At 36.3% G+C, this 19,326-nt stretch overlaps 2 protein-coding genes and 1 non-coding gene across 3 annotated transcripts; all 3 read right to left on the minus strand.

Annotated features, from left to right (window-relative positions):
• Window positions 1-266: 266 nt before the first annotated feature.
• LOC132634760 (probable E3 ubiquitin-protein ligase RHA4A) lies at window positions 267-2,919 on the minus strand. The gene is made up of 3 exons (XM_060350812.1): window positions 2,183-2,919; window positions 1,913-1,995; window positions 267-929 (listed from the first exon to the last, which is right to left on the minus strand). Exons 1-3 carry the CDS (start codon window positions 2,396-2,398, stop codon window positions 536-538), a joined length of 693 nt encoding a protein of 230 aa, XP_060206795.1. The 5' UTR covers window positions 2,399-2,919; the 3' UTR covers window positions 267-535.
• Window positions 435-537, minus strand: LOC132638867 (U6 spliceosomal RNA). The gene has a single exon (XR_009581932.1). It is a non-coding gene; the product is annotated as a U6 spliceosomal RNA (small nuclear RNA).
• A 10,356-nt stretch (window positions 2,920-13,275) lies between the features above and the next one.
• On the minus strand, window positions 13,276-17,361 carry LOC132634762 (small ribosomal subunit protein bS6c-like). The gene is made up of 2 exons (XM_060350815.1): window positions 16,919-17,361; window positions 13,276-13,727 (listed from the first exon to the last, which is right to left on the minus strand). The coding sequence occupies exons 1-2, from the start codon at window positions 17,279-17,281 to the stop codon at window positions 13,488-13,490; spliced, it is 603 nt and encodes a 200-aa protein (XP_060206798.1). The 5' UTR covers window positions 17,282-17,361; the 3' UTR covers window positions 13,276-13,487.
• Window positions 17,362-19,326: the final 1,965 nt, after the last annotated feature.

The following is a 19,326-nucleotide window of genomic DNA, read 5'->3' on the forward strand; positions in this document are numbered from 1 at the left end:
TGAGCTAAAAATAAAATAAAAATTGAGGTAGCCCAACTTATTTATTTTTTTTGCTTATAAGTTATTTTCAGCTTATAAGCTGCTTTAGATAAGCTAAGTTAAACGGGCCCAAATATTTTTTTGAGCTTATTTTAAGCACAAAATGACTTTAAGCTGACCAGCCAAACACTCAAAAAAACTGAAAACAACTTATAAGCAACTTATAAGCCAATCCAAACGGGCTCATGATGTCATTCTAAGCTCTAACTATAAATAAAACTATAATATGCATTCTTTTAAATGAGAAGTAAATTAAAATCACGATCTTGCAAAGTTCCATCTAATAATCAGATACTGCTGTGTAAAACATGGTATCATAAACTCCCAGTTCTATATATACAATTCCACAAATGCAGCAAAATTAAGCAGTCCCTCAAATTCCTTTTTTTCCCAAGGAAAATTTGGACCATTTCTCGATTTGTGTGTCATCATTGTGTAGGGGTCACATAAATCCTCTCTATATTGTTCCAATTTTATCCGAGAAAATACCTAAAATTCATGTATCAGGGGTCTTATCAATACTAATTACAAGAGCTTCTACATGTGAAGAATAATCCCTCTCAGTATTATCAACAGTGCTAGAGGATGAACTACTAGCACTAGACAATTCTTCTATTATCACCACATGCTGCTCGTGCTCTTCTCTGCTAATATTATTGATAACCGTTCTATCGTGTTGTTCCCTTTCCCCTTCGCTGATATTCGTAGGGTTGTTATTAGAAGCTGGTTGCGGATTTTTGTTGGTAATAATGACGTGGTGTCTACAGAGCGGACAAGAGAAATTTGAACGGAGCCAATGGCGTATACATGCCACATGGAAAATGTGCTTACAAGAAGGTAGCTGGTGCAGCTCTTCTTTGATCTCAAATTCTCCCAAACAAACACAACACCTGTGAGATTTTGTGATAATGTTAGTACTTGAATGACAATACAACAACTATGCCTCAGTCACAAATCAGTTGGGGTCGGCTATATGAATACTATCTATTCCAATTATAGTATAGAATGAAAATATAGTCTTGAAGTCATCCTTAGAATTTGAAGTGCTCATTTCAGTACTAACTTCAGAGAAATAAAATCTTTTAATCAGAAAGCCTAAGATAATTTTCAGAATCTAGGCACCTTTTTTCTACAACTTTTGGTAGCTTTAACTAATAGTATATGAATTGGATTCAAAGTTTAAAGGACTCGTCAAAAAACTTAAAGGATGAAAAGCTACTTCAACTAACCATCTAAGTATGACAGAATTCTTGAAGTAAACCTGCTAAATCTTTTTATGGATGGCTTCTAACAGAGGATTAATGGAGATAATGCAACAAATTTTCAGTAAGTTAGACTAGTTTTTGACATAGGCAAATTGGCATAATTAGTTCTGTTTTTTTCACATATATTTCGCTGGCAATCGCTTCTTCGAGACTAATTCCAACAATATCAAGATTGAGATGAAGTTCTAGTTACACCCTGACCGCTTTCTTGGAACTAATTTTGATAGCTTCCTAGTTTCTAGGGCGATATGCAACATCAATCAAGGCCAAAAAGTAAAGAACCTGTGGTGCATCCTTGTGAGACATAGGACTTGATTTTCGTGATTATTATGAAATAACTAGCGGGCTCAATCCATAGGTAACTCAGTTACCGTAACTGGAAGAAATCAGGTGGAATTGCATTATTTATGAATCCAAAAAGAAAAGAAACAAAGGAAGGACTACATCTCTCTCAAAAAACAAAAACAAAAAAAGGGAAACACGAGACGAGAGAATCCTGCCTTATTTTGATTACCCTAGGCTAGAGGACTTGATGGACCACCTCAGAAGTCGGAAGAAGAAATCATGGATTTGACCAATAACACAAATAAGAATTAAGTTTAACTTACTGTGAATCCCTCGTCATTGAATCTTCATCAAATAGTATGACTGGAAGCTTGTTGTTGAGCATCCCCTTTACATCTACTTCACCCTGCAAAACATGAAAACTATTAAAGAACTAGAAAGACCTAATTTTTAAGTTTGTAAACTATGGTTCTTGAAAAAAATTATGAAACTCAAACTATGTTACTCAGACTCTCCAAAAATAACGCTGCACACACGCACCCGTCGACATTTTTGAAGAGCCCAAGCCAAAAAAAATTGAAGAAGAGACTAACATGAATAATAGCTTGATTTGAACTTCTTGGAAGTGTTGCAACAGAGGAATTAGAACCAATAGAAGCCCGTCTTTTGAGATAAAACAAGTAAAACAACAGAAATAAGATTATAGAAAATAGTATTGGGATTGAGAAGATGAAAGCTTGATAAAGTTTAAGTTGAAGTGCTTGAGGATACAAGTGATCAGGTGGGCTAGGAACTTCAGGAATCCCCATTGAAAATAAACTCTTGAAACTCAGTTTTGTTAAAAGGTTTAATGGATAAAAGGTTTAATGGAAAAAATATTACAAGTTATAAGCTAATATATACAGAAACCTTAGCTTTTATATACAAACCAGGATAAAAAATTGTATGAGAATAAAATGCAAAAGGTGAAAAAAGGCATGTTTATTTGGGATTTTAATTGAGTTTTGAAAATGTGAAGTGCTTTTGGGATCAATTAAGTGATCAACATTGTATGATTACTTTATTTACACTTTTTCATTTATGTGATATGCTCATAACCTGCCACTGAGATTTTAAACATATAAAAAGAAAAAAGAAAAGGCCCCAACTCCAGGTCCCTCATCCCACTCTCTTCTCATCTACATCTTTTTTGCATAGTATTCAATCATAGTTCTCCCATTGGGAACAGATAAATAATGATAATGATAAACTTTGTCACATCTCTAATAAATAGCATCTGAAAACCTAATATTGCTCGGACTCCTAAAAAATGTTATCGTATTCGTGTCGAATTCTCCAAAAAAGTACTATATTTTGAGGATCAGGCACACACCCTTCGACAGTTTTGAAAACTATACACAAGTTATATAGGGAATATGTCATAGTTTACTCCACTACTGTGCTATTATATTTTAATTTTACCGTCCCTTATGTTTTGGGGCAATTCATACTCGGGGTCAGCCAATCGTCTCGTATTTGCTGATCTTGATTTTAACGAAGTTCCAGGGTAGATTTGGTGGATTCCACACGTCAAAATTTATACTTAATGGTTGGAACTATGTTAGGATCAAGGACAAACACGAGATGATTTAGTAACGACAAGGATATAGATAGTAGGAGTAGTTCTTAAGTAGAATGAAGCCTAAACTTCAGATATATCTAGTACAGAAAAGAGATATTTTTTTACCCTTTTCCCTAAAGTATATACAAATATCTTTCTTTCTCACTTTTGACAAGACTCCCATAAAAACAAGTTTATGTATTATGATATGATTTCCAGGTTTGATGATCAATCAACTTCAGAAGATAATCATTAAGGTGGTGAGCACTTGATGATCCATCAACTTCAAAAGAAAGTCATTAAGGTGGTGAGCACTGATCAGATAAGCCTGACTTACCTTTAGTTATTACCACCTTTTCATGTAATGAAAACCAATAAAGCAACAACAGTTTATTGGGGCAATTTTTTTGAAACCTAACTTCACCAGAAATATCTCAATCTCTATTTTTTGCTTAACGTTTCAAGATCTCATTGTGGCTGGAAGATAAGTCACCCTAGAATTTAGGGTATGTTTGATACGGAGAAAAATGTTCATCAATTTTCCATGTTGGGTTGATAAATTTTTGGAAAATAGTCTGTCAAGGAAAACAACAACAACAATCAAGTGTAGAGCACAGGCAGACCTTACCCTTACCTTGAAAAGTTTCTTAAAAATATATGACTTCCCTATTCCATAAGTGATTCCACAATCCACACTATTGTCTTTTCCTGCTCTTCAACATGCACCACCCCACATCCCTACTCCCACACCACTCATATAGTGTTTGTCTAGATTATATATAAGCTTTTGAAATAATATTTTTTGTTTACTTATCGAGCACTAGAAAATAAATAAAAATCACTTACTTTCAAGAAAACATTTTCCTTAATACCAAACACACCCTTAGTAAAGAAACATAGTATGATTTTCTGATATAAAGTTAGAAAAAGTATTTTGTGCTCTGCACAATTAGGGGGTACTTTCTCTTCTTTTTTTTTTAATAATTGTTGGTTACCATGCAACTTAAGCATCAGAGGCGGATCCAGGATTTTAAGACGGCGTAAGCACTATTATCTTAACATAAACGCCAACAAAATTTTTAATGACGACTGAGGGATAATACCGTGTCGGACCGGTCACTAATAGCATAGCAGCGGCGAAAATACAAGTATATAGGTCAAATATGTGTAATAAATAAAATTTAATACAACGAAGCAAATGAAAGAGATAGCTCAGTGGCTAAGGTTGTGCAACATGTGGTGACAGTGCAAGTTCGAATCTAGGCGAGCTCATTTAAGCTTATTGTTTTCCTAAAAATAGGCTCAAAAAATAATTAAAAGTGACATTCGGGTTCGATCCGGGTGACGTGTAAGGGAAGCAACAGTTGCAACCAATGTGCTCCAAAGACACTTTCGTTTGTTAGAGTGCACAATTAAAGATATACTAATTTGCGAGCTCATTTAACGCTTATTGTTTTCTTAAAAATATGCTCAAAAAAAATAATTAAAAGTGGCATTCGGGTTCGATCCGGGTGACATGTAAGGGAAGCAGCAGTTGCAACCGCGCCAAAGATACTTTCGTTTGTTAGAGTGCACAATTAAACATATACTAATTTCTCAAGGTATATATACATAATTTTTTCGAAGGGTGGAAGTGCACGTGGGTCCGCCTCTGTTAAGCATATGCCGACTATTTCATTTGGTACTTATCTCCTACTATTAGCACACCTACCGAATAATTTTTAACTTAGACTTAGACAGAAAAAAAATCATTATTCATTAGTGAGAATTTCTTTACATAATTTAAACATTGGGAATTTATTCTGTTTGAAATCCACAATGAGTGGTTCGTCCACATACTACACTCAAACTAGTATTGCACATAAATGAACTTTTTTCTTATCTGGAAAAATACCTAGCAATATAGTACTAGTGGCCCCTACAGCATGCATCTATTCATATGCACCTATCACTGGTTGATACTTGATACCATAAAAGCGTCCATCCATAAACTCTCAGATGTCATATCATATTTGCACTCTCCATCCACCAAAGCAAGGGATATTCTCAAAAAAAGTAAATCAATTAACTACGCTTTAATTCCAAATAAAATACAATGTGTACCATTTTTGCTCTATTTATGGAGTCCGGAACCAAAATAGCTCAAAAAAAAAACATTTTGAACCAAAATGCTCCAACAAAAAAAAAAGTTACTAAAGTACCTATAGCGCAGTATTTTACTGCGCTATAGTACTAACGGAGACGGCCCCGTTAAGTCCTATAACGCAGTAAAATACTGCGCTATACGGAATACGCCTCAACGTATAACGCATGATTTTACTGCGTTATAGGACTTTACCTCTCTCCTATAACGCAGTAAAATCATGCGTTATAGTCTCCACTACAACCCGATCGGGTTCCACCACTGCCCCCTCCAGTGGCAGTTTTTTTTCAAAAACGCCATTGGAGGGCAGATTTCTGTGGTCCCCACCAAATAAAAACGTCGTTTTCTAGTAAATTTCATCCGGAAAGTTTAGATTCTCGGTATATTCAAGTCAAGGAGCAAGATTCTAAGTTTGAATTTTGAGAAAAAGCGGCGTACAACTCGATTAAAATATCTACAAAAAATCTTCGATTAAGGTTTTCTACTATGAACTTTTGTTATTATTTTGTTATATACATTATATTGCATGCATGTTTAACATTTAATCATCATTAATAAAAAAAAAATCATTTTTTTTTTTTTGTGTTTGATCGGCTGGGGGCAGTGGCTTAGGCCACTGTTCCGTTTTTTATTTATTTATTATTAATGATGATTAAATTAATTATTTGTCAAATGTTTATGAATTGTTAATTTTTAATTGTTAAATGTTTATGCATTGTTAATTCGTTATATGTTTATGAGTTGTTAATTTGGTTAATTATTTATGAATTGTTAACATTGTTAATTTGTTATATATTTATGAGTTGAATTTGGTTAATTATTTATGAATTGTTAATGAATTATTATTTATACTAATAAAATTATCGTTACATAACAATAAAATTAAAGTAGCAATCAAAGCAAACATTTTATTTATACTAACAACATAATATAATACAATAGGTAACAACCATCCAAACAAGTTGTAAACGATTATGAAATGTTAATCTATACAATTCTATAAGCATGAATATATATGTTAAATTAAAAAAAAAATATCTTAAAAAGAATAGTTAAAGTTCTTCTTTTCATAAATACATAAGCTAACGAAAAAAATATAAAGTTTATAGGAAAATATGTGGTCGACGAATATGAACTCTTAGTTTAATTTTATCGTAGTTGTGTTGGCTATTTGGTCAACTAAAAATATATCACATATTCAAAATATAGTTCCAAACAAATATTACTGCTAAATTTCGATTAGTTAATATAATTTATCTTTCATTTCAAGAATAATGACTAATTTAGTTTGTACAGACCGGACTCTTTCATGGATTCGAATGTTCCCCCTGGGGCCGATGATCACCCGGGGCCCGCTGATAGATCAGTATTGTCTTTGCAAGACAATCATAGGTCAGAGTTATTATGGGCCGGTAGTATAGGGATATCTACTAGGCTCCGTCCCCGTAGGCTGCAGAGAACGTGGACTCTTTTACGCGAGCACCCCCCACATCCTCGCGTGTTGGAGATATTGTTTCGGGGCGGCATCTACCGTTGCGTGTCCGTTGGTCGGGTACAGCATGATTGGGCGCTTATCACGGCCATGGTTGAGCGGTGAAGGCCAGAGACACATACCTTCCATCTTCGCACTGGTGAGGCCACGATTACACTTGAGGATGTAGAGGTCCTCTTTGGATTGCGGGTTGATGGAGAGCCACTGTACACTCGGTACGAGCCTCCTCCTGGTCGGACGTGGGTGACAGAGTTGACTAGGCTCACCCACTTCGTGCCTGATGCCGCGGCCCAGATATCCGGACAGAGTCGGGTTCAACTTAGTGCACTCTGCACTTATTTGGAGGGTCTGGATCCGGTTGGCGACGGCACCCCGCAGGACGATGTTGATCGTCATGCCCGTTTGTACCTGCTTATTATATTCGGGGGCATCTTGTTCCCGAATTCATCGGGTGCCTTTGTCAGTTTACGTTACTTGTTTTTTTTGGAGCATCTGGACCGCTTGGGAACTACAGCTGGGGCGGTGCTGTTTTGGCGTATCTTTACAGATGCCTGTGCCGAGCGTCTATTGGTGTTGTCAGAGATGTGTGTGGATTTTTTGCTCTTCTCCAGGTAATATTTAAGTTGCGTTCCTGTAATGTCAACAAACCTCTTGAAAGGAAGGGCGACTAAAAAATCGTATTTTCTAATATCGTTTACAGTTATGGGCGTGGGAGAGGATGCTGCCTTTTCAGCCCGTACCTAGACATCACCTCGAGATTGACATGCCTTATGCGAGGAGGTGGACAGCGAGTTTTGACCGGGATGTCGATACGCACCACAGTATTCTTCCATTCCGGGACCAGCTTGATCACATAACGGATGATACGGTAAAACTATTTAAATTTACATTAATAATTTAATTAAACGTCTTTTCTACATGGTGATCACTGATTTGTATTTATATGTTATGCAGCTATTTATATGGACGTCGTACGCTGCTATATTAGATGGTTTGCCCCCCTTCTGTAGGGCAGGTCAGGGGGTTTGGAGGTCGCGATGTCCATTGATACACCTGGACATCGTAGAGGATCACATGCCCGAGCGTGTCTTACGACAGTTTGGGCATACACAGAGTATAGCCCCTGATGTCCGTCATGAGCTCCGACACTACCAGCGAGACGATCGGGCTGCCATTGATGATAATTTTTTGGCTTTCATGGATGTCCAGCTCCACCGTTGGGAGAACAGGTTGGGCACCTTAGCGGTGGTCGGCCATTTGACTCCCGTTGAGCATTACATGCGCTGGTACCATCAGATCACACGCCGATTGATCGGCAACCCAGCTTTGCGTCCCCCTAGGGATGTAGGATATTCAGCACTCGCGGGGCAGTACGAGGCATTGGTAAGTTTATCGTATTTAGATTTATCTAATTTCATTAATTGTTAAGTTTTAAAAATAAACTTTTTTTATTTCTGTTAAACACAAATGCAGCTGGTGGCCGTACAGCGTTTACGCATCTTGGGGTTAGAGCATATGCCTTACCTGGGCTTGCGGGGCTTGCCGCGGAGATGGTTAGGATTTCCGAGGATGGTATCCGCTAGGCAGGCGAGATTAGGCGCATGGCGGAGCCTGTTCCGGAGGCTGAGTATCAGGCAGTACCGGGGGCTCCCAGAGGCGGAGGCCGTGCTGGCAGAGGACGCCGTGCTGCCGGAGGACGCCGTGCGCGTAGAGGACGCGGCGCTGCTGCCGGAGGACCTGGTGGTGGAGGACTGGTAGATGAGGCCGATCCCATTCCAGAGGGCGTTCACGGTCTAGTCCATCCGCAGCCCTTCCAGGCCGGTGGCAGCTCACCTGGAGACTCACCTACGTTTACGCCGGCGCTCTTACTTGTTAAGATACCCGGGTCTTCATCACAGCCGAGCCATAATGCATACATGGAGGAGCGTGATAACGTTGATTGGGCGGCGTTACGCGCTTCATTAGCCGATGAACGGCCTGTGAGGAATTCAGAGGGAGCCCGGATTCTTGACTTTGATGAGTTTTTTATCCCGGTTAGTATTTAAAATACATATTTGTTCATTTAAATTATTTATTTTAAATATATATATATATATATATATATATATATGTTATTCATTATTTAGTAATATTTTATATTTTAGGATTCGGCGCCAGCGGGTCCATCAGAGCCACCCACTCAGCCTGTCGAGGCAGAGGTGTCTTCTCATGAGACTACCGAGGCGCATGTAAGTTTTTTAGTTAAAACTAATTTTATTCAATATAAGGTCAATATTTAATATACATATTTGATCATTTAAAGTACTTATTATTTCATTTTTTTCATATTTTAGGATTCGGCGCCAGCGGGTCCATCAGAGCCACCCACTCAGGCATTTTCTCATGGGTATGCCGAGCCAGCAGTGTCTTCCCATATGACTACCGAGCCACAGGTAAGCTTTTTATTAAAATTTATTTTATTCAATATAAGGTCAATATTTAATATACATATTTGATCATTTAAAGTACTTATTATTTCATATTTTTCATATTTTAGGATTCGGCGCCAGTGGGTCCACAGGAGCTGCCTATTCCGGAGCATTCTCATCAGCCTGCCGAGGCAGAGGTGTCTTCTCATAAGACTACCGAGGCGCATGTAAGTTTTTTACTTAAAATAATTTTATTCAATATAAGGTAAATGTTTATTTAATATTTATAACCTTTACTTGAACTTCGAACAGCATCTCGTCCAGGAGACTACCTCATATTCACCATCACACCCATCTCAGGAGGCTACAGACCCATCTCAGGAGCTTTCTCAAGCGTCCGTTGACACACAGGTTTGATTAAATAAATAACGTTAATGTATTCAACATAAATAAGAAATGATACTAAAATTTATATATTTTTCAGGTTCATCCTTCGGCGCCTGCGGTGGCGACTCCCGACGAGGAAGAGGTCCAGTTTCCAGACTCAGCTCAGCCTGAGGTTCTGAGCGTGCCAGCGGGACAAGATCCCAAGAAGAAGCACGTTCTAGTTAAGGGCGCAAGGGCTAGGGGAAGAGGAGATGATCATGACTTGGAGCGCCCGGTTATTAAGAGGAAAAAGGGCGACGGAGACGATGGCGAAGGCGGTGGGGATGGTATAAGCCTTAGGCCTAGGGATAGTCTCCGCCATACTACATGTGGGACCCATCCTCGATAGTGTATATACATTAGTGTTGTACAATTTATCGTAAATATTATACATTTTTTGCATATTTATAATTATTATCATTAGTCTTTATTATTGATGATAATAAAAAAACGTGACACATTCGAAATAAAGTTAAGCATTAATTTAAAAATAAGACGAAACCCTAAAAGATAAATAATTTAAAGCTAATGACTACAAGTCTTCAAACAAAAAAGGACTTCGAGCACTTTTCAACTATTAAAACGACAATTCAAAGTATCACGTATTCTTGATGTGTTGAGTCTATTTTATTAATTGTACAAATATAACTAGAGTTCTATATAAAATATTGAAGTTTCGGAGTCTTAAAGCATGATTAATATACGGCTAAACTACGTAAAAAAGTTTTTATTACGTAATAAAGGAAGAATGGAAAGGGGAATTTGTGGTTTTGTGGTGTCCTATAACGCAGTAAAATCATGCGTTATACGTTGAGGCGTATTCTGTATAGCGCAGTATTTTACTGCGTTATAGGACTTAACGGGGCCGTCTCCGTTAGTACTGTAGCGCAGTAAAATACTGCGCTATAGGTACTTTAGTAACTTTTTTTTTTGTTGGGGCATTTTGGTTCAAAATATTTTTTTTTTAGCCATTTTGGTTCCGGACTCTTCATATGTCGATTAAGAATATTTATCATAGTTAAACTACTTTTACGTTGACTATCAATCTATCACAATACTCTTTTTTTGTGTCACTTCAGATCAACTATGCTTCTCTAAGCACACATAAGTAAAGTTTCTAGAAAATAAATCTTATTTACATTTTTTGAGCCAAGAAGAGAATGAAGCAAATATCTTTTTAAGGTACACAGGCTAATATTTCCCATGGTCTAGCTCATGACTAGCCGTCTAAGCGATGAAAACTAAGGGAAAGCGGGTTTTTATTCTAGAGATGAAAAAACATTTTGTTATTTCTTTCGATCTTTATAGGATTATTCGGTACCGCTGATAGGAGATAACAGATACTGATAAAACAGTCTAGATGCATGCAAACTGATCCGAATAATACTATATATAATTCAAAAGAAAAGCTAGCAGTCTAAAGAGATTGACCTTTAAGTCAGCCAAAGGATAAAAGAAATTAGGCTCAATTCAATCATGTGCTCATAAAGTTATTCAACTTTACATATGAAGACAAATTTACCAATTGTTAAAGAGACTTGTATGTATATGAAGACAAGGACATGCATTACTGCAAGATCTTGTTTCCTGGTAGTGAGCACTAGCCGTTGATGACGGGGTGATCACTTACATTAACTAATTCAGATTAGCAAATTATTGTTAAGAGATATCTTCACTAAATCTACTAGCTTTTCTTTTTCCTTGATATCATGCTATCCAAATTAACTTGTGCACATCTCGATTATTTTACAAAGTATTTGCTATCTTCACACAAGTTTCACTTAATACGTGCTACTTCCCGCAATGGTTGAGGTAGGATTTTTACGAAGGGAGGTTAATCATCTCTCTCTCTAGATTATCACAAAGTGAGTTCATCACAACTTGTGCACATCTGGATTATTCCTTGTATGTATGTGTAATTTGCCTTCGGAGAGGTTTGTTGAGGGTCAATCTCTTCCTATCTATTCAAGCATTGCATCAGTCTAAAATTTATTAATAATTAATATTTAAGAAGAACCCCTGTTAAAGTCAGTAAGGCTAAACCCGAGCCAATGGAAGTTCAACTGTTCTTTCTAGCAGGTGCAATGTGCACTAGGATTTTCAAATCTTAAGAACTAGAACACCTCGGCTTGAGTCAAGTGGGGTGGATTTGATCTTTTGCTGCAGGTTAACCAGTTGGTACCCAAACAAGTGGGAGGCTCCGCACACTTTCATTGCTCCTCTAGCTCTGCCTCTGCTTCTCCACGAAAGTATCATATAACTTTATTCATCAAGGCTCAGGCAAACAGAAAATGATACTCTATCCACCAAGGCTTAGACAATCGAGAAAAAAAATCGGTGGATATCTAATTTCTCATGATTTTCATCTTACTTTATTGACAGTTAAGCTAAAACCCTTGGATGTAACCTACTTGCTCTTTCTTTATGTCTCATTTACTAGTTTTTAATTTATAACTTATCCTTTTCCAACAACTTTACAAGATGCAGTTTCACTTCATGTGGACATTTTCTTGGAATAAACTTTTGTTTATTATTTGTGGGATGGAGAAGATTCTATTCATTTCCCTCTCTTAAAGTGGGAACTGAGGTCATCCTCAAACTACACCATTTTATCAGATTCTCAAGATTTCCCATAAAGCAAAAGAAATGAAAAAAATCTAAACTTATCTACTAGTATAAAGTAATCTGACTTTGGAAAAATCCTTAGCAATCAACATAAAATGACTATTTTATGACAGATGTTCTGGTGGAAGCCAACACAGTTGCCTTCTAGCAATCAACACAAAAATTTGAACCAAATCATGTCTAAATCACAACCCACAAAATTGGTCAGCCCTGCTTTTGGAAGCAACAAAAAGAAAATATTGTCTCTCAACTTCCTTCAGGACCAACAGTTAACAAAGTCCAAAAACTGTCCAACATACAAAATCCCCCTACCAACAACCAAACTTAATTAACGATATTGATGAAGTATTAATTAAGTCCTGGTGAAAGACGAAGGCGATAAGCGAAGCGAGCTACACCGGTCCTCCAGAGGAGAAGTCAAAATCCGTGTTCAGTAAAGGAGATATTAATTCATTAATGAACTTTTACAGACAAAATGCTGCTGACAGTGTATTGAATTGATAGGTTACCTGATGAAAAAACTGGGCTGCCTGTGTGGTGCCAAACCAAAACTCTAAAGAGGGCAAAGGAGAAATCATGAACTATGAGATCAGTTGCCGGGGGAGAGGGAATGAGAAAGAGGAGAGTAGACTACATTAGTCCACCTCCTTTTTTGTATCATTGTGATATCTGGGCCAACTTGCAAGCACCTTGATTGATTATTCGAGATACCTGCTAACTCCCGCCAGTACAAATACCGAATAACTCTATCCACCAAGGCTTAAAGACATGGGAAAGAAATCACCCAACCTTATTGCCTCCGTTAGAATTTGAACCTGAAAACTTATAGTTCTCAACCTACTTCATTGACCACAAGGAAGTACTTTGAGTTACATTAGTCCACCTTCTCATGTTAAAAATTCTATAATTAAGAGAAATGGTAATCTGACTTGACAACCAAAAAGATTAGAAAAGTAAAAATTAAGGAGCATCTTTATGCAGGGACTACCAAGTGCTCAATAATGCTACTACTATTATATTTAAGTAAAAATTGGAGGATACTAAAGCAGAATGTAATCGCAACTTTCAGTAATATAAAAATATTACAAATTGATACTGCTGTACTTTGAAAAAGACTATAATACTTCAACATCCGAGAGGCGCGATGAGGAAAACCCGCCTCCTTCTGTTATTGTCTTTTACAGCTAAACGAATACAAATTAAACTAGTATTTCCTTTTCCTGATCTTGAAAGTGGACGATCGGATAACATCATCATCAGCTATCAGTGTTGCCTCAAGGGCTGCAATGGATTCAGGTTTAGTAAAATAAGTGAACAAGAGGTAAATCCCATCCAAGTATGTATTTGTCTCTCCAGCTTTATTTTTTCTTCTAATGCTGTATGCAAGCGGAATAACCCCCCGGTTGAAGACCTCCACATACATACCACCACCAGCAACCAGCAACTGCCCAAGAGAGAGAAAAACAAAAGGACGGACAACTTATAAAACACTTGGTCTAAAAATTAAAACTTGCATCATCAAATAGCCAGTACCGCGTGCAACTGAGATTGATGCGAGACTACATTAGAACTGTTAACTCCATAACATAGTTTCAATAAGTCTATAATGTAAGATTTTAGATAAGAGGGCCATACACTTCAATACGCCCTCTCACGTGTGCGCTTTACTCTTTTTTATGAGCCAAGCATGTGGTAATTCTAAAAGCTTAAGTTGTCGAAGTGTGTCACTATCTCTACTAAAAGTTTAAGTTGTTAGAGAGAGCACACTATTATTTACTTAATTATGTCTTCAACAGAAGCATTAACACTTCAATAACAACATACATGTTAATTCTAGCTTCAGGCAACGTCCAAGCAATAGGAACAGTACAGATTTCTCAAGTTAAAAAAGTTCAGACTTAGGAGCTTGTCGCTTCACTTCTTTTTTTGGATAACCGTGATGCCCCAACCAGCTTGCGCGGACCTCGACTAATTCCACAGGGCACCTGCTACCTCCCACTCATTAAGACATATTTGACAGTGCAAAATGGTCAACTTTTCTTTTAGGATGACTAGTTAATGGCTCAGGAAGGGCATGAAAGTGAGCAGCAGCAAGATATTGAACCTGGTTGAGAATTAATCACGAAAGGAACTATATTCTAGTTCTAGTTAGATAGAAATGGGAGCAAAAACCAAAGCAAACTAAAAGTTGCTCTGAGTTCAGAGGTGAAAAACCGGTTTGCAGTTTAACAAAATGAAAGTTTCCCCAATTTTTTTTGTTTTTTCTAATGAAGAAATGGAAGTTTCCCCACTCATTTGAATGTGAAAGATGACAGATATCATCAACTTTAAGTAATTTTATCATTGTTCTCTGAAGCTTTGCACAAGCCTATTTTTTTAATAGACGTCGAGTATAACATCAAAACTGAGATGCAGGGGCGGAGCTAGGTTGAGCCCAGGGGGTTCATCCGAACCATCTTGGGCAAAAAATTACACTATATACACAAAGTTACAATTATTTTTTATGTGTATATAGTAGATGTTGAACCCCCTCGACTTTTCTGTATATTTACTTCTTTATACTTTTGAACCCCCTTAATAAAAATCCTGGCTCCGCCACAGCTAAGATGGGCAACAAAATGCAATTATTATCACTGTTCACAAGGAAGAATGATAAGTGCTATAGCCATCAGATCAAGGCTTTTGGACTCGAGAAACAAATGGAAAAAAAGAATTAAAATTCGAATGAAAGTTCTTACATGGGAACAAGAAGAATGAAAATTGTAACACACACCGAGAAATAGCTCTATGTTTACTTAGATCATGTCCATGTCAGCTTAAATTATAGCTTAATGCCGAACTATGCACCCAAATTCTGAGACTGTTATCAGGTCGAAAGCTCAGATTTTCCAAAGAATGGTATTCTAACAAGTATAAAAAGGAAAAGGAAGTATATTCCCTAACAATCTTGTGCTTAAATAATCAATTGCAAGCTCGAAACTTCTTTTGCTTTCATACTTCCACCTCTTAACAACAACAACGAAAAAATGTTTTGTAGCCAAGACAGGAAAGGAAGATATTTTCATCATGATCAAACCGAATAGTAGTTACTTTTTCAGTTTTCCTAGCCATCTCCCTATTTTAAATGACCATAATTATCTTCATTTCTCAGTTCACACTGGAATCAGCTGAAAAGTGTCAAATGACAAATTATGCAGCTTAATCTGATAAAATACTTACTCCCTCAGCCCTAATGTGTGGCACTTTTCACTTCTTATTCATGAACTTAGACAAACATATTAAAAATTTATTCTTTCAACATTTGGATACAAAGAGAAACTGCAACATAGATAAACTTATAATACTTCTCGTACAGTTTTCAACTATCTAAATTGTACTTATACAAAATGAGTTAGTCTAGTTCAATTTATCTCAAAAAGTTAGTCAAATTGACTCTAAATAAGAAAAAAGCGCCAAACAAATTGGGAACAAATAGAGTATTACACTCAAAAGATCAATTTTAGAACTCTCAACTTCAACTCTAATGCTCAAATAGTAAAATCAGCAACTGCAAACACAAAATCCAACAACTTCAGCAAAATCTCCTTAGAGATATATCAATTTCCAATAGGTACCAGAATTATCAAAACAAATAAAAAAATACATATGCATATAATTGGGACCGATGGAGTAATAGATTCAAAAGAAGAAATTTTTAGAACTCCGAACTTCAACTCTCATGTTCAAACAGTAGAATCAGCAAATACAAACTCAAAATCTACCAAATTGAGCTTAGGCTTGCAAGTTAACAAGCAAAAGCTCCTCACAGATATATTAATTTGCACATGGGTACCAACAATTATCAAAACAAATAAAAAAGAGGGGATCTTTACCCAAACAGTCGGTCGGCTCCAATGTTTACTTTTCCTAGCCAATATACATATATTATACACTAATTATACACAGCTATACATATACTATACATGAATTATACATATATTATATATCCGTAAGCAACACCCCTACCCTCCCCAGACCCCAGTTGTAGGAATATACTGGGTATGTTGTAGTTGTTACATATCTGTCAGCTATTTAGGTTAATTCTTCTTAAAGAAAGGGGCATACATTATACATATACATAAAAAAGATAGATCTTTACACAAGCAGCCAGTCGAATTCAATGTTTACTTTACCGAGCCTGTATACATAGATTATATACTAATTATAAACCGGTATTCATATATACAGGGGCGGAGCCAGAGACCACTAACTTTGGTTCAAACTCTGTATTTATCTTAAGAAATACATTTAATATGTACAAATTATTACTAATTTAGAACTCGGTAACTTAAAAGAGCTAGAATCTTAACTCATAAACTTCAAATCTTGGCTCCGCCTCTACATATATATAAATGGTTTAAACATATACTCCCGCCGTTTCAATTTATGTGAAACTATTTCCTTCTTAATCCATGCAAAAAAATGACCACTTTCTATATTTGGAAATAATTTACCATTATGCAATGATTTATAGCCACACAAAATATATGTCACTCATTTCACATAAATTGAAACGGAGGGAGTATTATACGTCCCTTGGCTATTTTAGGTTAATTCTTTTTTTTTAAAAAAGTACATAATCCTTAATTGATATACCTCTTCGTATTTTTGGGTAAGAGCAAGTCTTTCATCTTCAGACATATCTGGTCTTAAAACAGCCATAGTTTCATAAGGGCGCAAACCAGGTGGACACTGTGGTTCCTCTTTATCTTCAACAGCAGAAATACCAGACCAAGGTGTAGTTGGTGGCTCATCATTGTTTTCTCCGAAACCGCCTTCGAAGAAAGAACCTGAAAATTCTAGTGTTTGGGCTTTCAAGATTTGGACAGAATTGGTGACCCTTTTAGAAGTTTTAGTGAAAGGACTGAAGTTGAAGGGTATTGAAGGTTTAGATGAAGAGAGTGTGGAGGTCAAAGATGGGAGTATTGATGAAGATGATGATGAAGAAAAAGAAGCCATTGTTGTTGAGAGATAAAGTGGATAATAGAACTGTACAAAGTGAAATGTATAGGCTTTCCTCTTAACCACCCCACAAGGCTGGTAAATGCTACTTTGCTTTCTTACTACTACAAAATCTAAGTTATTGATTAATATCATTTTTAGTACCTAAATTATTACTAGTATATTTTAATTTTGAGATTTGTAATATTTAAACAAATATATTTTATCTTTTAATGTTTTTACTTCTGAATATTCACAAATTTGTCATAATTATTAATTGTTCCACAACTTGATTTTTCATGTGTTAATATTAAGATTATTTTGTTATCTCAATTTCCATGTTTGATTGCGATATAATTTTAAAAATATTCCAACTATAACAAATTTTGTACATAAAGGGACTAAAAGTTTATATATTAATTAATTAAAAGTTAAATATATATTTTGTCAAAATCAAAAGTTATCAATGAGTAAAGAATCAAATCATTTGTCCCTCAGTTCATTGTACAAGCCCGTGGTTTTTTTAATGGTAGGGAGGTTGAAGTAAGCAAAAGAGGAATGAAGAATTTAGTGTATTAATGAACAGGGTGTTGTGAGTTAACGTTTAATTTTTTTGAAATTCCTAAAATGTTAACTTCTTTTTCGAAAAGATAAGAATTGATAATATGGTATGACGCAAAGAGTGTACAATATCGCGGAAAGCAAAAGATAGCATTATCGTATGTGTTAAATCAAGTTGCAATAGCATTATCGTATGTGTTAAATCAAGTTGCAATGCTTGCATATACGTTTTCAAATTATGTCATAAGTTCGTTTGTTGAATCTAGATTTCAAACTACTATCCCAAACATAATCATGTGTTCAGTCGCCTTCAACTTTTATAATGAATCGACAGTCCAATAGAGTACAAAAAAAAACAACTTATACCTATTAGTTTGGAACCCCCGATTTATTCGACTCATGGAGACTTCAAGAGACAAGCACCGCATCTAAGCAAGCAAATATCTAATTGAATAGATTCATTGAATGGAATATAAAGGATAATCCATTCGAAATTTGCAATATAAGTGAAAGCATGCTATTATTTAGTGCATCTATTACGTCTATCAACAAGACAATGAAACTCCATACGATATTTCATTAGATTAGTTGTTACAATTTCCTTCATTTCGTTCAAACATATTAAGGAAAAATATTGAAGAGGCGCTAGCTCCTATTAACATCTCAATATGTTGTTGAATGATGTTTATATGAGCGTAAAAATTCCTTTGGCTTAGCCCCCTTTTAATATTTATTTGGTCATTTATTTGGTTCATGAGCCTCAGAAATGACTGCAACTCGGTCACGGAAGAAGGCAACATCGCAGACACCTTGCCCTTCTCCACCTTGACTTGGCTTATGACATGCCTGAGCACTTGCCTTAGTACAGGACAAGGGCTCATCGGAGAGGGTCAAAGCAAAAGTTACTGGGTTCGTTAAAACCCGTACTTGGTACAGTAGTTCCGCCCCCGATCAGATCTCTAATCAAGAGAATGGTTACAAATACATGACGAACCCCAAAACCAACTGCTTAGCATGAGCGAAAAATACAAGATAAATTGCAGTAAATCCTGATGCTGCTCTCAAATAGTTGTATCTTGAAATTCCCAGGAAGATAACTCTAACGCTAGAAGAATTTTCATGAGCAGCAAAGAATATATATAATTAGCCCAACATTTTTGCAACTTGTAATTAGAAATAAACTCTAAAACCTGGCCTTAATTGGCTGTACCTGATGGAATTCTCCACATGATTACAACTATGCTCCAAAAATCAAAATTAAGAGTCAAGATAGAGGAAAGTCCAATTTCCAGTCCTGTTTGACCCCGCATCACTCTCCTAGAAGCATTCAGTATTCAGAACTATTTTCTACACTAGTAATAGATCTTATATCAGTATCTACAACAAATTAGTTTTTTCCCCTGCACATGGTTAATAGGGGGAGTAAGGAAGGGGCAACTGAGCAAGAGTAGCCAAGAGGCCATTCAGATTCGAAGTTGTCACACTGCAGTTCAAATTTTTAG

Source organism: Lycium barbarum, chromosome 4 (assembly GCF_019175385.1).
Source record: "Lycium barbarum isolate Lr01 chromosome 4, ASM1917538v2, whole genome shotgun sequence".
NCBI classification, from domain to species: Eukaryota; Viridiplantae; Streptophyta; class Magnoliopsida; order Solanales; family Solanaceae; genus Lycium; species Lycium barbarum.

Coding starts and splice junctions, on each gene's coding strand:
- LOC132634760 (XM_060350812.1), bottom strand. CDS start 2,398: ATGGGGATTCCTGAAGTTCCTAGCCCACCTGATCACTTGTATCCTCAA. Junction 1,996..2,182: donor CAAATCAAGCTATTATTCAT/GTTAGTCTCTTC, acceptor CATGTTTTGCAG/GGTGAAGTAGATGTAAAGGG. Junction 930..1,912: donor TCAATGACGAGGGATTCACA/GTAAGTTAAACT, acceptor AAAATCTCACAG/GTGTTGTGTTTGTTTGGGAG.
- LOC132634762 (XM_060350815.1), bottom strand. CDS start 17,281: ATGGCTTCTTTTTCTTCATCATCATCTTCATCAATACTCCCATCTTTG. Junction 13,728..16,918: donor TTACCCAAAAATACGAAGAG/GTATATCAATTA, acceptor TCTCTTGGGCAG/TTGCTGGTTGCTGGTGGTGG.